The sequence below is a fragment of the Telopea speciosissima genome, chromosome 9, assembly GCF_018873765.1.
Source record: "Telopea speciosissima isolate NSW1024214 ecotype Mountain lineage chromosome 9, Tspe_v1, whole genome shotgun sequence".
NCBI lineage: Eukaryota > Viridiplantae > Streptophyta > Magnoliopsida > Proteales > Proteaceae > Telopea > Telopea speciosissima.
Genome location: NC_057924.1, coordinates 58,030,435 through 58,053,270, shown reverse-complemented (window position 1 = coordinate 58,053,270; position 22,836 = coordinate 58,030,435). Strand labels below are relative to the sequence as shown.

General features: G+C 39.4%; 2 protein-coding genes across 3 annotated transcripts; both read right to left on the bottom strand.

Moving 5' to 3' along the window:
- Positions 1 to 915: 915 nt before the first annotated feature.
- On the bottom strand, positions 916 to 2,508 carry LOC122640726 (probable aspartyl protease At4g16563). Its single transcript, XM_043833970.1, has one exon. It carries the CDS (start codon positions 2,371 to 2,373, stop codon positions 1,117 to 1,119), a length of 1,257 nt encoding a protein of 418 aa, XP_043689905.1. The 5' UTR covers positions 2,374 to 2,508; the 3' UTR covers positions 916 to 1,116.
- A 13,349-nt stretch (positions 2,509 to 15,857) lies between these two features.
- LOC122638542 (TLC domain-containing protein 4-B-like) lies at positions 15,858 to 22,392 on the bottom strand. Of its 2 annotated transcripts, none has more exons than XM_043831381.1 (9): positions 22,304 to 22,392; positions 18,466 to 18,581; positions 18,069 to 18,157; positions 17,839 to 17,977; positions 17,173 to 17,247; positions 16,898 to 17,019; positions 16,674 to 16,749; positions 16,491 to 16,550; positions 15,858 to 16,085 (listed from the first exon to the last, which is right to left on the bottom strand). In XM_043831381.1, exons 2-9 carry the CDS (start codon positions 18,577 to 18,579, stop codon positions 15,957 to 15,959), a joined length of 804 nt encoding a protein of 267 aa, XP_043687316.1. In that variant the 5' UTR covers positions 18,580 to 18,581; positions 22,304 to 22,392; the 3' UTR covers positions 15,858 to 15,956. The 2 variants fall into 2 exon arrangements, with proteins under 2 accessions (XP_043687316.1, XP_043687315.1); XM_043831380.1 differs by having other exon boundaries at positions 18,466 to 18,641; positions 22,304 to 22,387.
- Positions 22,393 to 22,836: the final 444 nt, after the last annotated feature.

The following is a 22,836-nucleotide window of genomic DNA, read 5'->3' as shown; positions in this document are numbered from 1 at the left end:
AAACTGTTAAAACCTCCAAACCAGAGTTAAATATGATATAGGGAATATCCAGGGAAACAGGGAGAAGATGAAGGTGGTCATTGAACCACCAAGGAGCAACTTCCAAATCGGAATCATGTTCATCGATGAACATGATACCTACAGTCATGAAATCAATGGTGAAAGAACCACCATCAATGATAAACACATTCTTAGTACCCATAGTTGCCAAGATGAAACTAAAAATTATTTTAGCAAATGCAATGGAGTCCCGGGCAACCTAGCTTTTACTGTAAAGCCATGAAGCTCAGATAACTTCCCTTTCATTGGCTCAGAATCACAAACTTGCTACCATGGATCAGCCTAACTGCTATTGGTCTTAAATGGGTAAAAGAATTCATAAGCATTTGGTACACCCCACCACCAACTTTAAGACCTCAAAATTTGTTTGATTTCACCCAAATAGGTTGGTTGGTTGACTCCATGTAAGCTAATGGACTGATTGCATCAACTTCCAGGATGATCTTATACGCCTGAACTGTTTCCACTGACAATAATCGATTCTGCTTCCAGAAAGAAATTAAGTGGAGTAGTGGACCCATTTTCCAAATCAACATCTCTCTCTGTTTACAAAATCATTATTTATGCTTTCCCCCAACATACATATCTGATCCTGCCTTTCACAAAGGAAACTTTAACTTCTTCAAGTACTTCAATAGTCCTTTGGACTTTACCAATATTGTCAAAGTACTTCTACAATTAATTCCACTTCATTTTGCTCCTTTAGTGCCATGCAATGAGAATAATCCACCTCAATTCCTTAATTAATTAAATTTCCAAACCCCATTAACACTTATTCTTAGTTCTTAGCATGTTAATTAATCACATACAACCTATAAGATCATGAGGTTCCCATTAGACAGAAAAAAGCTTCATAGATAGTTTAATGAAGGTACATTTTTAGTAAAGCAAACTAAAACAGATTTCATCCAAGGAGGGACAAAAACAAAATACAAGTACCAAAAGGAAAAGCTTCCACTATGTGTTGTAACCCACAACTGACACACCTGATCTTAACTATTTATTTCTACTCATTTCTTGGGATAACAGCAAGAACTACCATTAACTACCACCAAATTATTTTCCATGAAGTCCTTGAGAAGCTGCAGAGTTAGCACAGTCCATTGATTGGAATCCAATTCTCTCCTTCTCTAAGTCATAGACTACTTCCACATTTTGCTGCTGAAAATTCCCAAACACTCCAGCTGGTCCATAGTCACCATCATCCATGCTTTGGAATAAGAGGCATTTCACCACAGTTGAGTTACTTGGAGCACCCATGGCATAGAAGTAGTTCTCCTTGGGCAATACTAAAGTCACATTGTTCAAGAAATGGAAAGACATTGAAGGAAGAAGATCATCAAAAGCTGTTTTGTTGCTTAAGCAAGGAACTTTGTAGCAGAGATTGAACCCAGTTCTCGTCTCAACCTCGGTCGCCCGAGGGAGAGTTATCACTGATTGCATTACTGAAATGAGTTGTGAATAGAAGGGCTCAGGTAAGTGAGTGTAAGTGGTGCCTGAATCAATCAACATGCCACCATTACCTTCGGAATCGAAATTGCGCAAGCTTGTGGGAACTTCAATTGCACTCATATTGCCTACACTAATTGATTCTAGGCCAATATAGTAATAGTTAGAGTACATGGGACTTCTCAACATTGGTGTAAATTGTAAATTATCTTTGGAAGAGATTGCACGGTCTCCTATAACTAATGTGCTAGAGATGTTAGGATTGTCGACAAACTTGAATGCCAAGAAGCAATGAGAAAAACCCTTTTGAAGTAAACCAAGTTGTGAAGGAAGGGAGAGTGTACCCCTACCAAAACCTGCAATTCCAATGGGTTCTCTATAAGTTACTCCTACACACCCAAAAACAAAACTTGGTATATCCCTAGTAACATTAGGACTACTTCCATGAACCCTAAGGTTATCCCTAGTAAGGGACCCAATGACAACTCCACCTGCACCATAAGTGTAAGAAAATGAAGGACAAGGTCTAGGGCAGGAACCCCTGAGAAGGGTACTCAAAGAACAACCAGCCATAGTACATGGATCATAAGGGTTATCAGAACTATGGACATCAATGCAGAAAGGGCTAGTACACAAATCTCTAAGGGCTGAAGTGGATTGGAAAGGAGAGAAAGTAGACATTGCCTTATAACTTTTGTATTCATCACAATCCATGCAATCAAAAGTTAGGTTACCACAAGGAACCCAAGTAAGATCACTCCCAGTATCCATATACACTTGGATGACTTGTGGGGGTGTACCTAAATTTAAAGAAATCAAATACCCATCTCTTACTTCTCTCAATGGTGCTAACATGTCTCTCATTTCTAATGGTTTTGGATTTGAAGCTCTTGATTCAGAAGGAATGGGAAGGGAAGCTCTAGAATGAGTCAAACCCAACACTAATGAACTATGGTGTTTGTGTCTTGCATGGCAATGGCTGATCAATGTAGTGAATAGGAGAAAGCTAAGAAAGGTGGTGAAGGTTTCCATATTCCTTAATTGGGTTTAATTAAGGTGATAAGAGAGACTAATTAAGCCTCTATTTATAATGAGAGTTTGAGACATTAAAATGGTGTTTATTGATGGGTTTGTAAATAAATTAGGGTTCGTGCGGTCTGATATGAATGCCACTACGTTGAGACAAAGAAATTGCATCGAAGGGAATATATTGAGTTATAATGAGTGAATTTAGTCCAATGAGGTAAAGAAAGAGAGAGTGATCCAGCAGAATTTCCATATAAAGAAATGAGTGGGGAGCGGCGCTGCCATTAAAGTAGAGAGATACCAGTAGCTTTAAGGTTCCATTAAATTAAAATTGCGCATGCTTTGATTTCTATGTTTGTATATATTCTTTGTCACAAGTTTCTAAGGTTGGCTGAACAAAGTTTTGAGGTTTCCATGTTTCAAGGTTATAAGGATCCACAAAAAGATACACATCTGGCATAAATTACAAAAAAAAATTTGAAGAACTTTGTTAGGTATCTTATTTTTTTTGGTAAAAAGTTTCGCGCACGACCGTGCATGGTGCACGAACGACCATGCCTGTAACCATTGGATAGGAATGAAGGATAGTATATTGTACACGATCATGTCCATCCAACGGTTGTAAACACGATCACGCACTATCCTCCCCCCCCCCCCCTCCTCTTTTTAATGCAATCAAAGATTGTGTTTGTTTCTGCTTTGATTCTTGGTACCTATTGAATAAAAAGAATAAACAAGTGTTCAAATATAGTACACTATAAGTAAGTAAAATACTTTGATATATTATCACAAAAGCATGTTGCTATTATTTAAGAGGATTCAATTTTTTTTTGTGGTATATATTTTAGGATAATTTCTTAGATCTACTAGACTAAAATAATATTTACAAAACAAGTAAGCTTATGAGAAAATTAGGTGTAAAAACAACCTCAACCAGACTTGTTTTGTAATTTTTTTACTTATCTAAATAGATCTAGTCAATTTTCCCTGTATTTTTTTCAAGTCCTCAATTACAAGTGTAATATCAAACCTATTAATAAAGAAAAAGATCCCCTCCCATTCATTTTTGTAATTATTTTTCCATTATATTCTCTCTCTCCCCCCCCCCCCCCCCCCCCATTGTAAGAATTGCTCACTCTCACCAGTTGGCTACAATGGGTTTGGATGCTTGGGATTCCTTCTGAAGCAGCCAGTTTGGAGATTCTGCCCCCTGTAAATAAATATGAAGTAATAAGAAACAATTAAGCATATTAATATGTAAGTTTAAACATCCTAACTAAATAAATGAAGCCCCCCTGGCAGCACCCTGGACGTACACCTCCCTGGAGACGAGCTAAATTCATCTTCACCCCCTTCCCCAGTTACTCGAATCAGTTTAGAATTCGTAAAGAGAATCGTTGCAGGCGTACTCGACTTTGACGCATAGCTTCTGTGAGCATGGTAGAGCTGATGAAGCGTTTGAGATTTTTGTCTGGTAAGAGGGTCAGGTTTGACGGTTAGAAGTTTCCGTTATTACTTGAAATTTAACGAGAAGAATAAAAAAGGGGGAGGGGTTTCAATCAAATAAATCCAAAGGTTTTCTAAAACAAAATTTCATTGGAACGGGTCAAAAATCCTTTTTTCAAATTTCAACGCCTTTCTCACTACCAATCATCTTTTAAAGCTTTCTGCAATTGTCTTTTAAAAAAGACAGATACTGCAATTTTATTTTGGATAACACGTGTGGATCAAATCCTCTGTATCTCTCTGTATTAAGGGTGGAATCGATCTTTCCGTACAAGACAGTATGATATGATCCAGAATTCGGGGAATAACCCTTAAACTTCATTTTCTACAGAAGAAATGCTTCATCAACTCCATCAAAATCGAGTAGGTCTTCACGGTAGGTCTGCAACGATTCTTTTCCTTTGAACCCTAAACCCTCTACAGGGAAAGGGGAGGGAGTGTGAAGTTAGGGATGTTCTATGGGCAAAATGATAAATACACACACCCTGAAAAGGGTATATTAGTCATTTAATGATAAATTTATTAATCAACACTGTAACATCTAACTAACGGAGTAAGAACTCAGGGGATGCGGTTGAATAATTTAGAAACACTGGGGGTTACTCTGTATTTAGTATAAAACTCAGGGAATGACAGTGTAATTTTTCCTTATTCTTATCCTTTGTATCTACTATAACAACCTGCTACAACTCCTATGATATACACTCACTCAATTATAAATACAATACGCCAACTCACAAGTAATATCAAGTGAGAAAACCCATTTCCTACCACACAAAAAAAAAAAGTGAGAAAACCCATTCAACCACAAACTCTTTCACAACCGTTACTTAGGTCGATACATATTGATACTTAACAGTTAATACCTTGAAAAAGATACTGATAATCGTGGAATAAATAGGTGATCAATAGACATAAAATGAAGGACAAAGTATTCCTCCATCCATAAAGGACCGTTCACCCACCATTGTGTCGGGTTTACAAACCCCTCCTAGGGTTTTACATGTTCCAAAATACCTTTCCAATATCCATTCCCGCCCTTTCCCGCCCCTCAATGAATGGGATCTCATTCACTGTGGGTGGAGGAAATCTCGATCCTAAAATGAATAGTGACAATAGTCTTCAAATAAAGCAGGAGAGACTATTTTTGTTGGCCAAGTCAAGAATCTAATGCTACAATCTCCTTATATTATGGCTAAGCTAAGCAGATCTAATTCCAAAACCTATGAAGAGATGGTCACATTTGGATTATAAGAAAGTATGTGTTGCGTCAAGAAATCGTCGAGCGGTCCAACGAGTGCCGTCACCTGCAAGTAGACCAAAGGGATCAATAGAGAGAACCGGTGTGGTCCCGGCCTAGGGCTCTCCGATGCCAAAGTTAGATCTCCTGACGCAAACAGATGAATAGTGAGTATTCAATATGAGATTAGATGTCCCCTGATGGGGTTGTGTACCTTGCCTTTTATAATAGCGTATGGCGGTGTGGAGAGTCCCAGTTTGATGGCGATTGTGCCGTTGAGTGGATAGAGGCCCTGGGTAACGGGGCTCTATCCTGATTGATCATCTCCCCACGGGAGGAAGTGTCCTAGTGGTATCAAGATCCTTGGTGGATAGATACCCGCGTGTGGTGATAACGTCCTTGGTGCTTGAATCCGTCTGGGTGACGTGACTTCTAAGCGGTGGCCTAGAGTCCTGGTGGTGACATGAGTCTGTAGCGATACGATCGGGTCATAGGTGAGTAGCCCCCACCTCACGTTTGTGCCCACGATGCTGTGCCTGGGTGTGGCCACGCCTTGGTGAGGCCTCGCCTGAGTGGTGGCCGCACCTGGGTGAGGTCGCGCCTGGATGTGTGGCCGCGCCTAGGTGAGGCCGCGCCCGAGTGAGGCCGCACCTAGGTGAGGCCGCACCTGGGTGGTGGCCGTGCCTGGGTGAGGCCGCGCCTGGATGTGGTTGCGCCTAGGTGAGGCCGCGCCTGAGTGGTGGCCGCGCCTGGGTGAGGCCGCGCCTGGGTGTGGCCGCGCCTGGGTGTGGCCACGCCTTGGTGAGGCCGCGCTTGGGTGAGAGGCCGCCTGGGTGTGGCCGCGCCTAGGTGAGGCCGCGCCCGAGTGGAGGCCTCGCCTGGGTGAGGCCGCGCCTGGATGTGGCCGCGCCTGGGTGCTGGTCGCGCCCGGGTGCTGGGACCCCGGTTCGTTCCCCTTGGTTCTGGAGCGGGACGCCCTGTGACACGTGGTGATCGCTGATTGGCCCGGTGAATATTGGATGTATCAGTATGAATAATTAAGCCAAAATTAAGCCAAAAGCTAAGTAGGTTTCCATGTTGTCTGAGTTAGGTTTGTGTTTGGGCTCCTGTCTCAACTCTCCACTTTCATCCCAAAAAAAAAAAAAAAAGAGATTAAATATACAAACAAGTCCATTGAACCTAAAATATTGAACCCTTTTTTGTATGAAACTCATATCTCACTTAAAGAAGACGCTTAAACCTCATGTGTCATGATTCTAAGAACCACTAACATGAGGTCCAGGTTTCAATTTTAGAGAGAGAGAGAGAGAGGGAAATACGATCTTAATCATTGTAAAACAAATAAATGAAAATTTAGTAATGTACAACAAATATTAGCAATTATCTTCAGATAAGGAGGAGAGAATACTTTTAATTTGTTGGCAGAGCATGAAGCGAATGCAACACTCCCCTTATGGATAAATTCCACACTTTAAATATAGAGCAGAAAAAACTAATTAGTTTTGGTTGAGCTTGTAACGTCCTAAAAAAAGGGCATCTTGTCGGCCTATCTGGGAGATCGGTGATGTGTTTTTACCAAGAGACGGCTTAGTATCAGGGGTTTTGAGAGATCGGTGAAAAGATGCAAACTTAATCCCACATCGACTAAAAAGAAAGATCCTAAGCTATTAACAAATGGTAGCCTCTTCTGCTCGATATGACATATTTTAATACCATAAGACCGATTGGACCAAAACTGACAATTTCTGGCCTAGGGAACCTAAGCAGGGATGATCATGTATGGATTACCTAAGATTCTGAATGGTTAAAGTTTTGTTTTGAGAGAGAGAGAGAGAGAGAGAGAGAGAGAGAGAGAGAGAGAGACATCTAAGCAGGGATGATCGTGTATGGATTGCTCATCCTTTTGTGCCTTTTGAAGAATGTAAGAAAGAGAGAGAGAGAGAAGTAATTAAAATATTGAGTTTAGTGTAAGATTACAATAGGATCTGGGGAGGGGCAGAACCAAGGAAAATCGAAGCCTTGAACCCTCCGGCCTCCGTCATCCCACCTCCCAAAAAAAGGGTAAATTAGTTTAGTCAAACTCTACTTCCCATAACAAAAAGCGGGTTCTCAAAGGTCATGACCTTCCCAAAATAGTATAAGGTTAACATACATAGTTAATTAAAAAAGAGTTAAAACATATAAAATATACTATTACCAGACATCTCCCCCTTCCCCTCCACCTTTAAGCCTACTTCAAAATCCCCTGAAATGCGGTTCACTAAGTGAAGGAGATAATGGATCCTTAAAATATATAAAACTAACTTCTAATTCTCCAAAGTGAAATTGCCTTTTTTGCTATTTGAGCAATCTTGGAACTGCTGACATGGATATCACACAACATTCTCTTGTTGTGGATTAACAAAAGTCTTATTAAAATATTTACAATGATATGAGAGTGAGGATCTCACGTTGAATCTGAATTGAAATCCACATACCACAAGATTTTCATTATTCTATTGATAAGAAGGTGTTTATAATTTTAATTTTGTTGTCCTGCAGTTTTCTTAACTCTGAGGGCCTTCATTTGAATTTAAGGTTTGTTAACTTTAACGGATCTTTATCGCCCCCAGTACTGGGGGCGCTGCTGTACGCATCGTGCGGTGCAGCAGCGCCCATGTGCACACGATGGGGCCCACTGTTCACACATGGGCGTTGTTGCACCGCACGATGTGCACAGCAACGCCCCCAGTACTGGGGGTGATAATTTTCCAACTTTAACATATATGATTGGAAATCTTTGCTTGCCTTTACTGTATAGAAGACCTTTATTTATAGAGTGGATTAGTGGATACATAGGATCCTGCTAGGATGGAAACCCTAGAGGAATTATATGGTAAGAGATTAAATGATAAGACTTACAAGTAAAGATACCTAGTGACACTAGAGCACAATATTTTCATGGTCAGGAAAGGAAGGTGATATCGCATGTTAGTTGATACACCCCCTCAAGGAGGAGATTTGAGGCATTGAATCTTCAACTTGTCTCTGAGAAAGGCAAAATGAGATGATGATAGGATTTGTGAAACCCGGTCAAATTTCATAATAAATTTGAACTTTTGGAATCTGTGTGATTTCAAGTTCTGGTTCAACTTTGCCCATACTAGCCTCTAAGTTGTGGGCCGTCTTGATTAAGAAATTCAGACCTATCTCATGACTCGTCTATAAAGGCATTTCGATTAGCCAACTACCGTGACCTTAAATGAGTCTGAGGTGTCTAGCGGAAGACAACACATAAGCGTGGCATGCTGGATTGATGGCCTGCGAAGCCTCTCTCTGTCTTAGGCCGAATCCCAGGTAAGAATCCCATTTATATATATATATATATATGTTGTATTTTTAATTAATTAGTGTATTAGGGGTAGAATAGTAATTTTTATCTTATGGGACCCCGCACCAGAGCTACCTGTGTCGGGTCTGCTGGCTGGACAGGCTGCAGGACCTCCTCCTTAATTAAACTCAATGTAAGTATAATTTAAAATATATTTATATAACGTTTTGTACGATAAAATAGGGTTAGAAGGGTATTTTAGTAAAATTATAGCTGTGGGACCCAGTTCCCCAGTGGGGAATGCTGTTCCAGACAATTACCCGTGTTCGGATGACCTTTAATGTCGCCCGACATCAAGTTATGGATAGAATAGACCAATAAATACGAATTCAGATTTATAAACTATTTTAGAAATTAGTTTAAATCTAATTTCTGTCCAAAAGATAGATTTACCCCTTAGTGCTTAAGTAGTTAGATAAATATCAAAAGCCTTTCCAATTGATCACTATTCACAAGTCTAAGGGAGCTAAAGAAATTCGTTCCAGCTTGGGAGAGAAGGAAAGAAAGAAGAAAAGAGAAGAGAAGAAGAGAGGGAAAAAAGGGAAGCTTACCTTAGGGCTTGTCTTCAATACTTGGAGCTGAACCAAGAATCTCCATTAGAAAGCTGTCTGCACTCTAAATCTGTTCCTATAACTAAGATAAGCCTTGGATACTTGCTGTCTTCCTCTTTATTTCCCTTCTTCTCCATCTCTAGTTCACCTATTAAGAATTTTTGCCATTAAAGCTTGGAAACCAAGCTTAGGTTGGTGAAATTGGGCATAATTAGACTAATTTGAAACAGTTTTTGACTCTCTAAGACTTGAAATTTGAGAAATTATCAAGTCTGAAAGTTGTATTGCTGTTCTTGATGGCAATTTATAAACCCTAAACTAATTTATTAGGTTTAATTGAATAATTACCAAAATTATGAAGTTATTTATGAAATTGAACTCCCATATAGGTAGACCCACCTTTATATAATGTTAAAACACTTAGTTTCTTCCTTGCATGTGAAGATCTACCCAAAAATAGGAAAAACCCCAAATTCGGACACACTCCCGGATGGAATTGCAGGCCCAGGGGCGGTTGACCGGCTCCCTAGAAGTCTGCATCCGGCTCCCCCATTTTGTGCCCTTATGACCTAGACCCCTTGGGACTTGACCTTGGACCATCCCAGAACCTATTGCATGGTGTTTGGTATGTTGTTTAGGGCTGTTTCTACTGTTTTCTAGTCGATTTGTTGGATTGTTGGTGGGTAACTGACCTAGAATTCCTTCTATAACTAATCTATAATATTCTTGTCTTATATTTAGGACTGTCTTGGTCTGTTCTTACCTGCCTATTGGAGTTTATTTACCTAGGCTAGCTACAACTACAGATAAGGGGATTCGACCTTAATTTCCTGCGTGTTTATCACATTAATTTCAACTTTATGCTGAATGTCATGCTCATGCATCATTACCTCTATACCTGGAGCATGTAGTTTTCTAGCTTTTATTTAATGCATTAGACTGCATGTAAAATAGGTTGCACAAAGACATACTGCATTGCATTTGCATTGATTATTTATATGATGTGAATTTATGATGATGGAATTCAGTAATTTATAACTCAGATCATGCTTGCCTCATCATGTTTAGACTACACTGGGCTAGGTTGATATTCATTATCCAGTACTGCGCCCCTTACCAACAGGGGGAAATGGGTTGGACAACCCATGGCAGAGACCGATGTGTTAGTTCCGGGTCCCTAATTCCGTTGTGGGAATAAACAGGCAAGGTTGGTCATTTGGGGGTCTGTCGGGGTCCGATGTATTAGTTCCAGAACTGGCGGGTCCTCACCGTGGTAGAATGGTTTCGCTCGAGTGACCGAAGGATTAGTTCCGGGACCGAGGTTAGCATCTACCACTAGTAGTAGTACTTATACCCCATGAGACTTAGTATCTGTGCTAGGAACATGTTAGTTTAGCACATGCATCATGGATTTATTGTGTTTGTATGCTTGTACCCCCCTTACTGGGCTCAGTTGAGAGCTCATCCTTGTGGATATCCTTATTTTTCAGGTGATTTAGTTACTTCTAATGTTGGATTTGCGGCGCTGGAGTTTGAAGTGCATGATACTTCGTGTGCACGTGATGATTGGGCAACCTCCTGATCTTGGCCTGATAGTCCAGGCTATCTCCCCACTCTTTTATGCTTTATAAATGCTTTATATAGTTATAGAATAGTTTCTTGTATACTTTTACTCTGTGCTACCTTTGAAAACTGTATCGTTGTATCACAAGCCTTATCATTTATATAAATGAAATATCATTTAGACTTATCTTACTAATGATGTTATCTCTATTAATTAAATTGTTTCCGCTGCCTCTGATTACTGTATCTGTGAGCAATGATTGTGAATAGGGTACTGCACTTGTGATCCTTGGGGATTGGTTGGATGTCAGAGACATCCCGCCACACTTGGCCCTTAATAACAGGGCCGGAGTGTGACAGGATTTTTCGTAAAAATGCCGGCAAGCTTGTCCTTAGTAGAAATGAACTGGACGGTCAACTTCGTTTTAGCTACTTTGTCGTAAACAAAGTGGAAACAATTTCCAAATGCTTGGTTCGGGTGTGAAACATTGGATTGGCTTAGAGTTATGTGGCCCCAGTGTTGTCACACCATAGGAGTGGAGCATGACGAAAATGGATGCCAAGTTCAGTGAAGAGTAAACGCAACCAGGTAAGTTTAGCACATGCATCAGCAAGGGCCTTCTATTCAACTTCAGTGGAAGAGGGAGCTGCAGTCTGTTGCTTCTTGGAAGTCTATAAAAAAGGCATAACTGCCCGTGGAATTCCGGTTCATCACTACTCCCAGCCTAGTCGTATCACTGAAGGTCTTGGAGACTGAGATCAGCAAACTTTTGAATGAGTAAACCATGAGTCTGAGTGCCCTTTAGATAATGCAAGATGCGTTTCACAACCGACTGGTGAATGTCAATTGGAGAGTGCATGAACTGACAAGCACGATTGAGAGAGTAAGCAACATCAGGGCTTGCCAGAGTAACATATTGTAGGGCTCCAACAATAGACCTGACGACCTGTACTGGGAGGGGTTGCGCATAGGCTCACCTCCTATGCCTGTTTCAGGCCATATAATGGTTTTTGAAGCCTGCAACATAGTCTAGTGCTGTGGGGTCCTCAAACCTTGGTGGTTGGGACATGTACAATTCTTCATGGAGGATGCCATGGAAAAAAGCATGTTCACATCCAATTGGTGAACAAACCATCCTCTTGAGATAGCAATAGTGAGCATCATCCGAATAGTGGTGGGTTTCACTAGTGGACTAAACGTGTTAGTGTAGTCCAGAGCATGTTGTTGATGGAAGCCTTTGGCAACTTGTCTTTCCTTGTACCTTTCTAGGGTGCCATCAACCTTACGTTTGATGTGGTAAATCCACTTGCAACCCACCAAGTTTTGATGGGGCTAAGGGGGGACTAGTGACCAAGTATTGTTGCGTAATAGGGCGTTAAACTCTTCAGTCATAACAGCACGTCACTCAGGGACTTTGTTGGGTTGGGAGAAGTAGGTGGGTGCGACCATGAGGGAGGGGTATTAGTGTTATTGGTGAAGCCTAATTTCGTTCCAGTAAGTGGTTGAGGATCTTTGGAGGGCTGTTTCGGCCTCGAAACGATCTCGAATGGCCTAAAAAGCAGATACATCGCCGCCAATGGTTGCGAGTTGTGTAGAGCTCATTGAGACCTTCGAAATGATATATATTAAAACATATCTTAAGTTTTGGTCTGATCCTGACTATTTGGTCATTTTTGGGTTCTAGGGGCAATTCTATACTTTCTAGGTTAGGGCTTCCCTATATAACGTTCTTTTCTCTGGGAGGGCTGTATGAGAGGTTTTGTAACATTCAAAGATATTGAAATCCGTTCTGTTGCTCAGCAGTGGACGTAGCTTCCCATCTTGGGGGTGAATCACGTAAATCCATTTGTGTTGTGCGTTGTGTGATTTCTCATTTTTTGTTTCTTCTGCAAATCGCCACTCCTGAGCATTGTTTTCTTACCAATTAAGTCATATTGCCCTAGGGAGGCAAAGAAGGCCGTTTGCATAGGGTCATTTGATGTGACCAGGTGGTTGGGTTGGGAAGGGGTGGAGGGGCAGAGATATAGGGTACAAGAGGTGAAGAGGGGGGAGAGTTGTATATGTCAAGTGGGGGATGGGTTTTAAGGGGGTGAAGGTAAGGGTGGGGTGGTCACAATGAGTTGGGGAGTGGTTTCAGTATGTGGGGGGTGTTCTTGCCAGAGAGATGATGGGACGGGGGAGTAAGGGGTGGGTGGAATCGTGGTTGATGGAGGGGAGATGGGGAGTGTGGTTAGGGCCACGACAAAGGGGAGTGCAGTTGGTGGTGGGGAGGAAAATGGAGGAATTAAAATGGATGGTAATTTGAACTGAAATGAAGACTCATCGAAGTGGGCATGGCACACAATATAGAGACAACTGCGGGTGATCTCCAAGCAACGATAGCTGGAGTGAGATGGATTGTAGCCAAAGAACACACAAGAGGCGGACCTGAAATCCATTTTATGTTGGTTGTAGGGACGTAAGAAAGGAAAGCACAAACATCCAAAGACTTTGAGGAACTTTTAATCGGATGGAGTGTGGTGAACCAACTAAAATGGAGTCAAGAAAGGTTATGATTTACCCTTGACGACATTTGATTAATGAGGAACACAATAGCGTCAAAGGCATATGCCAACGGTGGCATATGGTTGTATATTGAAGCTCAAAATGACAATCTAAAACCATCTTAACTATTTTGAATTTCAAATTTCTTGTTATAAGACCCTTTTTTTTTTTTCCAGTTTCTGCAACAATGGCAGAATTTACTTGAATTATTTTCACTTACTCCGCATGCTGTTATTAATCTGTTGAATGATGTACATGTATACTGCATAGTGAATAGTGAATATATGCCCATATTTATGCTCCCAAATTTGATTTAAAGAGGAATCCGATTTAATGAGTATTAAACTCATGTTGTATTATTTCCATATGCATTTTTCGGCGGAAAAAATTTACAAATATTATTGAAGTCTAGATCCATTGAATACGCGCAAGTGTCTCTACCCTTTTGTGTTGCCATCCCGTACTTACTTACTATGGGTAGAACCAAAAATGCTTGAGGCATAACCTATGAACTTGGCTCTCTCTTTTTCCAGGTAAACTATACTTAAGGTGCCTAACATTTAGAGAAACTATACCTAGGATACCTCACGTTCAAAAACTATGTTTGGACAGCGTTTTTCTTATTTCTAATTTTACCCATACCACCACATTCAGAAACTCCTCCCATCACCACCACCACCACCTCCTCTCCGACTGCATAGATATAAGAAGGTCAAATTCACATGTTGCTCTGTCTCCAAGGAGCAGAACACCATCGGGCGTCCTTTCTATCTCCCCTGATAGCCAGTCACCGACCTCTGCATCTCCCTCCATTGATCCCTACATCTCCCTCCCCTGCCCCTGTATCTCCCCCACCCCACTGTACTCTCTCTCTCTCTCTCTCTCCCCCCCCCCCTCTTCCCTCTGCTCCCTCCCACACCCCGGCCCCATGTGAGTGTTAATCTACCTAATTTCCTAGCTTGATCATCCAGTTAGTTAGGGCAGGGGTTTTAGTATCCTTTTTTTTTAAAGATTTATATAAGTTTTTTTTTTTTTGGGGGGGGGGGGGGGGGGTTGGGAGGTTTTTAATATGGAATATGGGGCATGCCTTGATAATCCTATATTTAATAGATTTATGTAATGAGGTTTTTTTGTTAGTCTTTACATGGTTTCTTCTTTTCTTAAATACCTAAAATTTGTTGTATTGTGCAACCAAAGGGAACTGATTTACAAAACCGGTTCTCTAATGACTAAAGTTTATTCACTCTGTGCTTTAACAACCTAAGCTGTGTTTGGTATGCATTTTTGGAATGCATTCTAGGTCAATTTCGAATTCTCGGACAATAAAACAACTATTTTTATCATCCAAGATTGGAAAATCAATTTGGAATGCACTCCAAGAATGTATACCAAACACTGCCTTAGATAACTATAAGATAAGCTTCTAATTTGGGCATTCAAACCCTTGCTTGGGGGAACAGTGTTGCCAAATGACTACTTCTTTCAACATAAATATGCAATATCACTGAACAACTCATCATTCACGATGATTAAGCTCTTACTTAACCACCTCAACTAACCCTGAAATACATTCTCAAAATAGATTCTGAGTTTAGAATGCATTCTGAAGTGAGAAAATAGAAAAAATAGGGTTTAAAAATACGTTCTAAACTCACAATCTATTCCAAAATGCATACCAAACACAGCCTAGATGAACTTATCTATGTGCTGAAATCAACTAGCAGGTTGCAAGTGTTACAACAAAGATAACATCTCTCCCAAAATCCAGAAGTTGGATTATTAGACCCCTGTTCACTTTTATGTAATTTAACCTAATCCACAAGTTTCGCTGATGGTACAACCGGAGACCCTATTTTTTCTAACTTCAAGGTTCTGTAACACCAAAACATTTTGATGACACAGTTCTGCTTAAGCCACATATGAACCAGACAGTAGAAGAGACCATCTGGCCAGCTTTGCACTTCCGTGCGCAAAACATGAAATTAGCAGAACCTAAAGAATGGAGAAACCTCAAGTTAAAGATGGTACACTACATAAAGGTGCACTCCCAGATCTCCCAGCTATGAAAAGGATCTCCACCCATTATCAAATCCAGAAACATTATGAACATTTGAAAGTTTTCCAAGGACACTCCAGTCTCCAGTTAAGGTTCATCACATTGAGTGATTCCAACTACATTATGATTTTACTGTCTGAAAGCCATAAAAATGATCAAATAAAACATTCTATTAATAAGACTAGAGAACCAGGAAAAGAATATTACCCAAGTCAGTGAAGCTACAGGAGACTGGGCAAACTAATCAGAAACAGTTCGACCAAAGAGACAAATCCACACTCGTTTGTAATCTCTATCTACTTTTTTATTTTGCTGTAGTACTGTAACATATAGGTAAAAGAACAACACTAAGGCATAGATCTAATCAATTGACTTGATCCATGTTTACACTCGGAAAGGGTACTTGTAATAAGAAGTAGAATGATTTAATTACTTTACAACATTCTGAATTCAAAATGAATCAGAAACCATGGTTGTGTAAATAGTTAGCAGCCCCCTCCTCCCCTTCCTCTATCAATTTACACAGGTAAAAAAGGGAAAAAAAAATTGCATAGGACAATGCATCCTAAAAATACAAGCATATATATCACTCACTGCCTCTTTGCCAGTGTCTTTTTTAATCCTTTGACAATCTTTGCGAACCACAACAAATTCATGATAGCTAGCACTGATGGTACCCCATAAACCAATAGACGACCAAATGGTTGCATCTGGTTAACCTGTTGCACAAGAAATAGGGAACAAACTATTTTTGGTTCAGCAAAGTGGGTGAGAATTGCCTTATTTTACCTCAGTGAACATGTAATCTGACTAACTGGAATTTGGGATGTACAAAGTCACATCATTCATTTTGTGATTCGTATTAGTTTCAGATGGCTCCTAGTACCATCTACAAAGTTCAAGTAATAAAAACAAGGTATTTCATACAGAACTATGAGTCTGTGACCCAGCTCCAGTTCATGCTAACATATTTCATTAGATTCTAAGCATGCCCAGTTGATTGATGAGTAACTTGGACTCTAAACTTAGGATGGTTCAGTTCTGGCGCAAAATAAAACAAACTGAGACCATTAGCCCTTGGGATTCCAGAGAATGAAGGGAAGTTTCATAGGTTTTCCAATTACCTGATAAGAATGCAAGTAGACATCATAGAATATGTAAAAGAACAGGAGAACTCTCGCACCCTGCAAGTCATAATTTATTTCAGGAGGCATGTTTAAGGATAAAGTGCAAGCACAGCACACAGGCTAATCTGTAATGTATCCCCCAGAAAGATTTAAGAAAACAGAATAAGGGATAGAGCTCACCAGCCAGGCAAAGAATATTGCAAGCCCATTAAGGAGATACGTATTGGACCTTTTCATTCCAGCAGTGTCAAGATACCTTTACAAAACCAAAAGATGCAGAAGAGTCGACATAAAAATTTTAAGTCCATTCTAGGTCGCTCAGTTGAAATTTCAGATACCAGAAGTAAGAAGATCGCTGAAGTTAACGTCTAAAAGTAACTCTAGCATAAGCAATCCAAAATTACCATCTCAAATTGATCCCTGGGGTTGTTGCCTCAGAGATGAGAACCATGTAGGTGTAAAACTGCCCCTCTCCAGATAACATAGAATATGCTACTGAAACTAAAGAAAAGAGATGATGCAGAACCTGAGAGACAAATAACCATCTTGTGAGTCGTGCATAATTCCAAAGTCAAAAGTTCTCAATAGAAGGCATCTTTTTCTTCTCATTTTCTTTTCCTTTTTATGCTAAAAATAAAGATCTACCAGGGAAAAAGAACATGTTGGAGAATGAACTTACATACTCCATTCCACCAAGTGAAGGATATAACCAAAATATCATTCCAAGGTCCGCAAGGAAGTATCCAACAGAAACCTGTAAGAACTTAAGTTTAGTTTATGCTACAGAGGCTTATTGTATCATTCCCTCAGAATACTTCGAAGAACAAGAGTCAGCTGAGGATAGACAGTTGAAAACATAAACCCCAACTAATACCAAACAAAAAAGGGGTCAATTGGAACTTCATTCTCTCCCTTTGATTTGCACAATGTTTTTGCTGAAATTTTTTTGGCCAACAAAGAATCTGCAATATACTGTTTGAATGTAAACGTAAAGAAACAGTGAGGATAAGTCGGAAACCGCCAAGGGTACTCACGTACAATTGAAGGGAGGGGGAGAGGCATATTTTTGGGAAAAGGTGTGAACTCCAGTTTAATTTTTATTCAAGTTAAACAACTGGGCCTCTAAAGACTGCACCTTTTAATGCCCGGAAAATTTTGACAACATTGAGTGTCTTTCTGGGCAAATGTCCTGCTAAAACTAGTAGAATTATCTTCAATCATCCAAATAGAACAGGCTAATTTCTCAGACACTCAACATGAGAATTTGTGACGGCATAGATGTAAAAACCAATATTTATATGAATATCAAAACCAGTTCAAGACCTCAAAATAAAAAAGTCCTCACCCCCAGTACAAAAGTAGAGAGAGGTGAACTTCGGAATATGACAAGGCCAGCAAGTCTACGGTCAGAAAAGAGATCTGCGAAAATCACAAAGTACACTGACATAATCGTGATAAAAATGGCATGAAGAGTGGAGATACCCCTGCAAAAATAGATAATAGGACATGAAAAATTGGATTAAAAAAAAAATAAACGGGAAGAAAAAGTTGAAACAAATTGCATTAAGTGCTCACCTATTGTTCCATTCAATCTTTTGGATTTTCGTAAGAGCAGCATAGCTCCTGAAGTAAAACGAACTAATCAACTGCATAATGTCATAGACCTGGGAGCAGAGAATATAATTAAGGAAAACATAAAGAAATCCCCCCCCCCCCAAAGGGAAAAAAATGAACTGCAAACTTATATACAGACAAGCATGATATCAAAAAGTAAGAAATGAGGACATGCTAGTCCTGCTCTCACATCCCCCCCCCCCCTCCCTCTGTTTCTTCTTTTTCCCCCCCTGATGTGAGAGGGGGGTGAAACTCAAACACAAGTATTAAAAAAAAATGTCACAATGTGTATCATAAATAACAGTACAGAAATATCCCAGTAGAAACCAGACAAAGAAGAGAAAAGATGAGGACAAACCATTTTGCAAGCCAATATGCCACCAAGGACAGAAGTGTATGGGACAAAAGGATCTGCTAGCAAGTAGTCCCTCACCAGTAACTCAGCTTGGTTTTGGTAAGACTTGATTGCCATAACTGTCTTCTTAGAAACAGTCATCATCAGATACTGCTTAAACCATATGTCTACTCAACAATCTGAAAGGAACAGGATACCATAAAATCTAATATCCACTGATTTTTGCATGTGCATATATTGAGCTAAATAAGAATTTTCCACAATCAATTTACTGAACAAGCCTGAGAATAAAATCAGATATAAGAGAACCTGGAGGGAAGAGAATTATCTCTCCATTTCTCTCTATAATTCAGGATATGTATCCCTTTGGGTAAGAATCTTATCAGTGTCGATACACAGTACAACAATGAAAACACTAACTGAATATGTCCAGGTATTTCGCATGCTATGTCGTATTAGGCCTTCTTTTAAGTTCTTGCTCTCACTTTGACCTTGGAGAAAATGACGTCTGTTCTTTCTTCTTGTTTTCATAAGAAAAATCAAAAGAAAAACTATAACACTAACAATCCATCCTCCTCCCCCGAAGAGAGATTTTAGTAATAACCAAATATAACCCTGGGACTAAGGGTCAAGTTGGTAAATTTTCTTATCTCCCCCTCCGGAAGCCCAAGTATCATATACACCCCCCAAAATAAAGAGTCTCGAGTACAGAGTACTAGAAGAAAAGCACCTATACCTAACAAGATTAAGTTAATATCCAAAACTATGCTCATTTTATTTCTGCCTTTCCCTACATAAAAGAAGAATGGAAAAGATTCTTCCAGGGTCTCAGATCTGAGAAGTGCATGATAAATATCGCCATAGCCCAATACTGCAGAGGAAATCAAGTGAAGTACACTAGATACAAGTATTGAAAGGTGTCTATAAGCAATGATTTATAAGATCAGCATGGTATCTCTTCAGTGGTTTTAGGAAAGTAAGAAACTATGTCATTTTGGTTCACACAATAACTGACAAACACTGACTGAGCCACAACCCCCCCCCCTCCCTTTTTATTAGTTTGGCCAAAAAGAATTCGCTATTGACCCATACTCATGCCATGGTATGGTATCTAAGCAAAAATGATAGCATATGGTTACTGAGTGCATTATCATTTTGGATAAAAACTTAGGCACACACATACAAAAATTATCCATTTACCCCTCCTTTTGCTAACTCATCAGCGAGGGATTTGACAGACCTCAATCTCCAAGAAACGGAAAAAGCACAAGAACTTGGCTTTTCTCCACAAGCCATCTAAGAGCCATCTAGATATCAACAAAGAATCACATTCAAAAATCATGCCCAACCAGTCATTTCCATACCCTTGCCAACCTCTTTCAGCTCAGATGAGGAAGAATCACTACTACCAACAAGGCTGGAGAAAAATAACATGACATTCCCTCTATGAATCATAAATACAACCCCAATACCCTCTGGTCCTGGGTCACCCAAAGAACTACATGTTGTGTTTGAGTAGGTTAGATGAAATACGGAAGGGAGAGTACAAGCATTCTATACTTGCATAGGCATTAAACAAGACGACGCCACTAATTACCAATGCCCGGAAAGTTGATCTACAGAAACCCCAGAAAAAGACTCCAAAGTAGCGGCCCACCAAGCCATTCTCAAGAAGAGAGTGAGATTTATATTACAGCTGTCTTATTCTGCTAATTGCTAAAAGCCATTGATGTGAAACCTCAGTATCACAACCAGAGGGTTTTTTTTACCAAAAAGCAAGCTTAACAATAATGAGGAAAAACCAAGGAGAGTAGGATGGCCAACCTGTGAAAGAGAGAAAGGAAGATGAGAGGGAGGAAGTACGCCAACAATAGGCTCACACAACACGGTACAGCAACTCTGCCAATCTCTAATCCATTCAATTCTATATATCTGAATTGATAGCTACATCACATATATATAGACTTAAGCAAAGGAATCCTAATCCCAACCATAATCTGAAACATACTTTAACACCAGCTAAAACCCCTAATGTTATCTAAAACTGAAACAAAACTCAAAACAAATAGGACTCTTCTCCAATGTATGATTATCCCCAATAGCAAACAAATAAACTGCAACTTACAATAATAACCCCAAATAACTAACTAACCCTTACCAACCCTTGTTGATCCAAAAAAATGGGTTGGGTTAGTTCCATTTTGGTCTGGGGTTTCCAAATCCGGTCATATCAATCCAGTCATGTCATCGTTACTGCATCAACTATCCTCTAAAAAGAATTCAACTCCATCAAGTTTGGGTAAGATGTTGGTTCTACACTTCAAGGATCAATGAAAATAAGCCGAGTTAGAATCCCCTAATTCCAGCCATTTGATCCTAGATTTCTGCCTTAGGAAGCTTTCCAAGAATAGTACACACTATCAAACTTGGGTCAAAACCACAAGTACTATTTTGAGTGTTCTTTTTGTGAAACTAATTCATGGATTGGGTTTAAAATGTCAAAAATAGGCAGCACAGAAAAAATTAGCCCTGGTGGGACCCATATGAGATACAGCCAGATGGAAGGTTCTTCAAGCTGCACTTGCTTGAATGAACCTAAGTGTGGAGTCTTTCCACAGACATGTGGCTGGGCTCTTGGTCTAGGATTGCAGGAATAGAGTTTGAGCCACGTAAAGTCCTCTGAGTCCTATGTCTGATGGTCAAGAGGATGATCTGTTAAAATGGAAATTCCCACTCAAACAAGTTGAGGAGACAGAAAGAAGAGTCAAAAACTAAAATATTTTCTATTAATTCAGGTAGCCAGGAACACAGTAAACCTAATTCTAATGTTTCTAGTGTTTAGGTTATTAATGGATAACCTGTGTCTTTTGTTTTTTTTTTTTTGTTGGGGGGGGGGGGGGGAGTGGAGGAGGGTGAGAATGAAAGGGTCTTTGTTTTCTTCTCAAAAGAATAACTGGCACATTGATTCACTAATGCATGATGTATTCCATCTTCTTCCTAATCTTCAGAACCCCTTTTCCTTTTTTAGTTTCTCTATTCGATCACAATTTATGTTATCAGATTATGAAGAGTAAGTATACTTAACAGAGGAATCTACATTACAACAAGGGAATATGAAGTGGGTAGTTCTAAAACTGTGAATACTTCTATTATACTTGATACAGCGTTTACACAAACAAAATCGAAGCAAAGACCTAACTTATCAGAAAAGTATTACTTTCAAGGAGAGGCTTCACTTATTCATGAACTAGATTTTCAAAGAAATCAAACATATAACTGCATAACACCTATTACTAGTGAGTACCCCCAGAAGAAAAAAATAATACATACAGATACATAGATATCAACATTATGAAAATAGGCAAGGAAAGAGGAATGGTTCAGGTGCACAAGAAGAGGACGACAAGCATGCCCATATATGAAGAGCTTCTTATTTTTTTTTTGGGCCTTCTCGTTTTATGATTTTTTAATATATATAAATACAGTAACATTCTTCATTGTGTTCTACTTGTTCTTGTTGGGCTATAAAAAGAATTGAATTTATTTATTGGAAAACCAGAAGAACTTTGCTAACTTCAAACAGAAAGGTTTAACATGAACTTCAAACCGATTGAAGCCATTAAAACAAACTCGCAATGCACCAATTTCCTAGATACCGAAAAGATGCATTTTTTTTTAACAGATGCCTACATTTAAAACAAAAACTCTTCTTTCCAAACCAAAATCACCAATTTTTCCTTGCGAAAAAACAACGCAATACAATAAAAATCCTTAGTAAGAATCAATATGAAGCAAATCAAGCAATACCCAGAAAGTAGAGAATAAGCAGAGAGAAACTTACAATCAGATTGAAGAAACCAACTATCAGCCCCAGAAATTTCCAGACAAGGGCAGAAGGAAAAACAGAGAGAGAATTGAGACGAGTGGAAATGATGCTAAATCAATATGCTCAAAATCTCCAACCGAAAGCAAGAGATATAAGATCAAAATCAGGTGGGAAAGAAGAGGTTCGCCCAAAACGTGATACCTTCTGATTTTGGATTGCTGATTCGAGAAGTTTTTCGTTAGTTGGACTCTTTTTATGATTGCATTAATTCGTAAGATCAAAGAGAGAAAAAAAAAATTGTTTTAAGTCCCAAAAATTTAATCCATGGGAAAGGAAGGATTCTTTAACATTTTATAGATGGATGGATAGATATTAAAAGTAGTGTGAGTTGCTTGCACGATGCTTTAACATTTTATATATTTAGTTACCAATAAAAAACATTTTATATATTTTATACTGATTTTTTTTTTAATTGATGTCTTCTTCAATATTTCCAACATAATTTGTTTCTATTTACCAAAAAAAACAAAAAAAAAACATAATTCGTT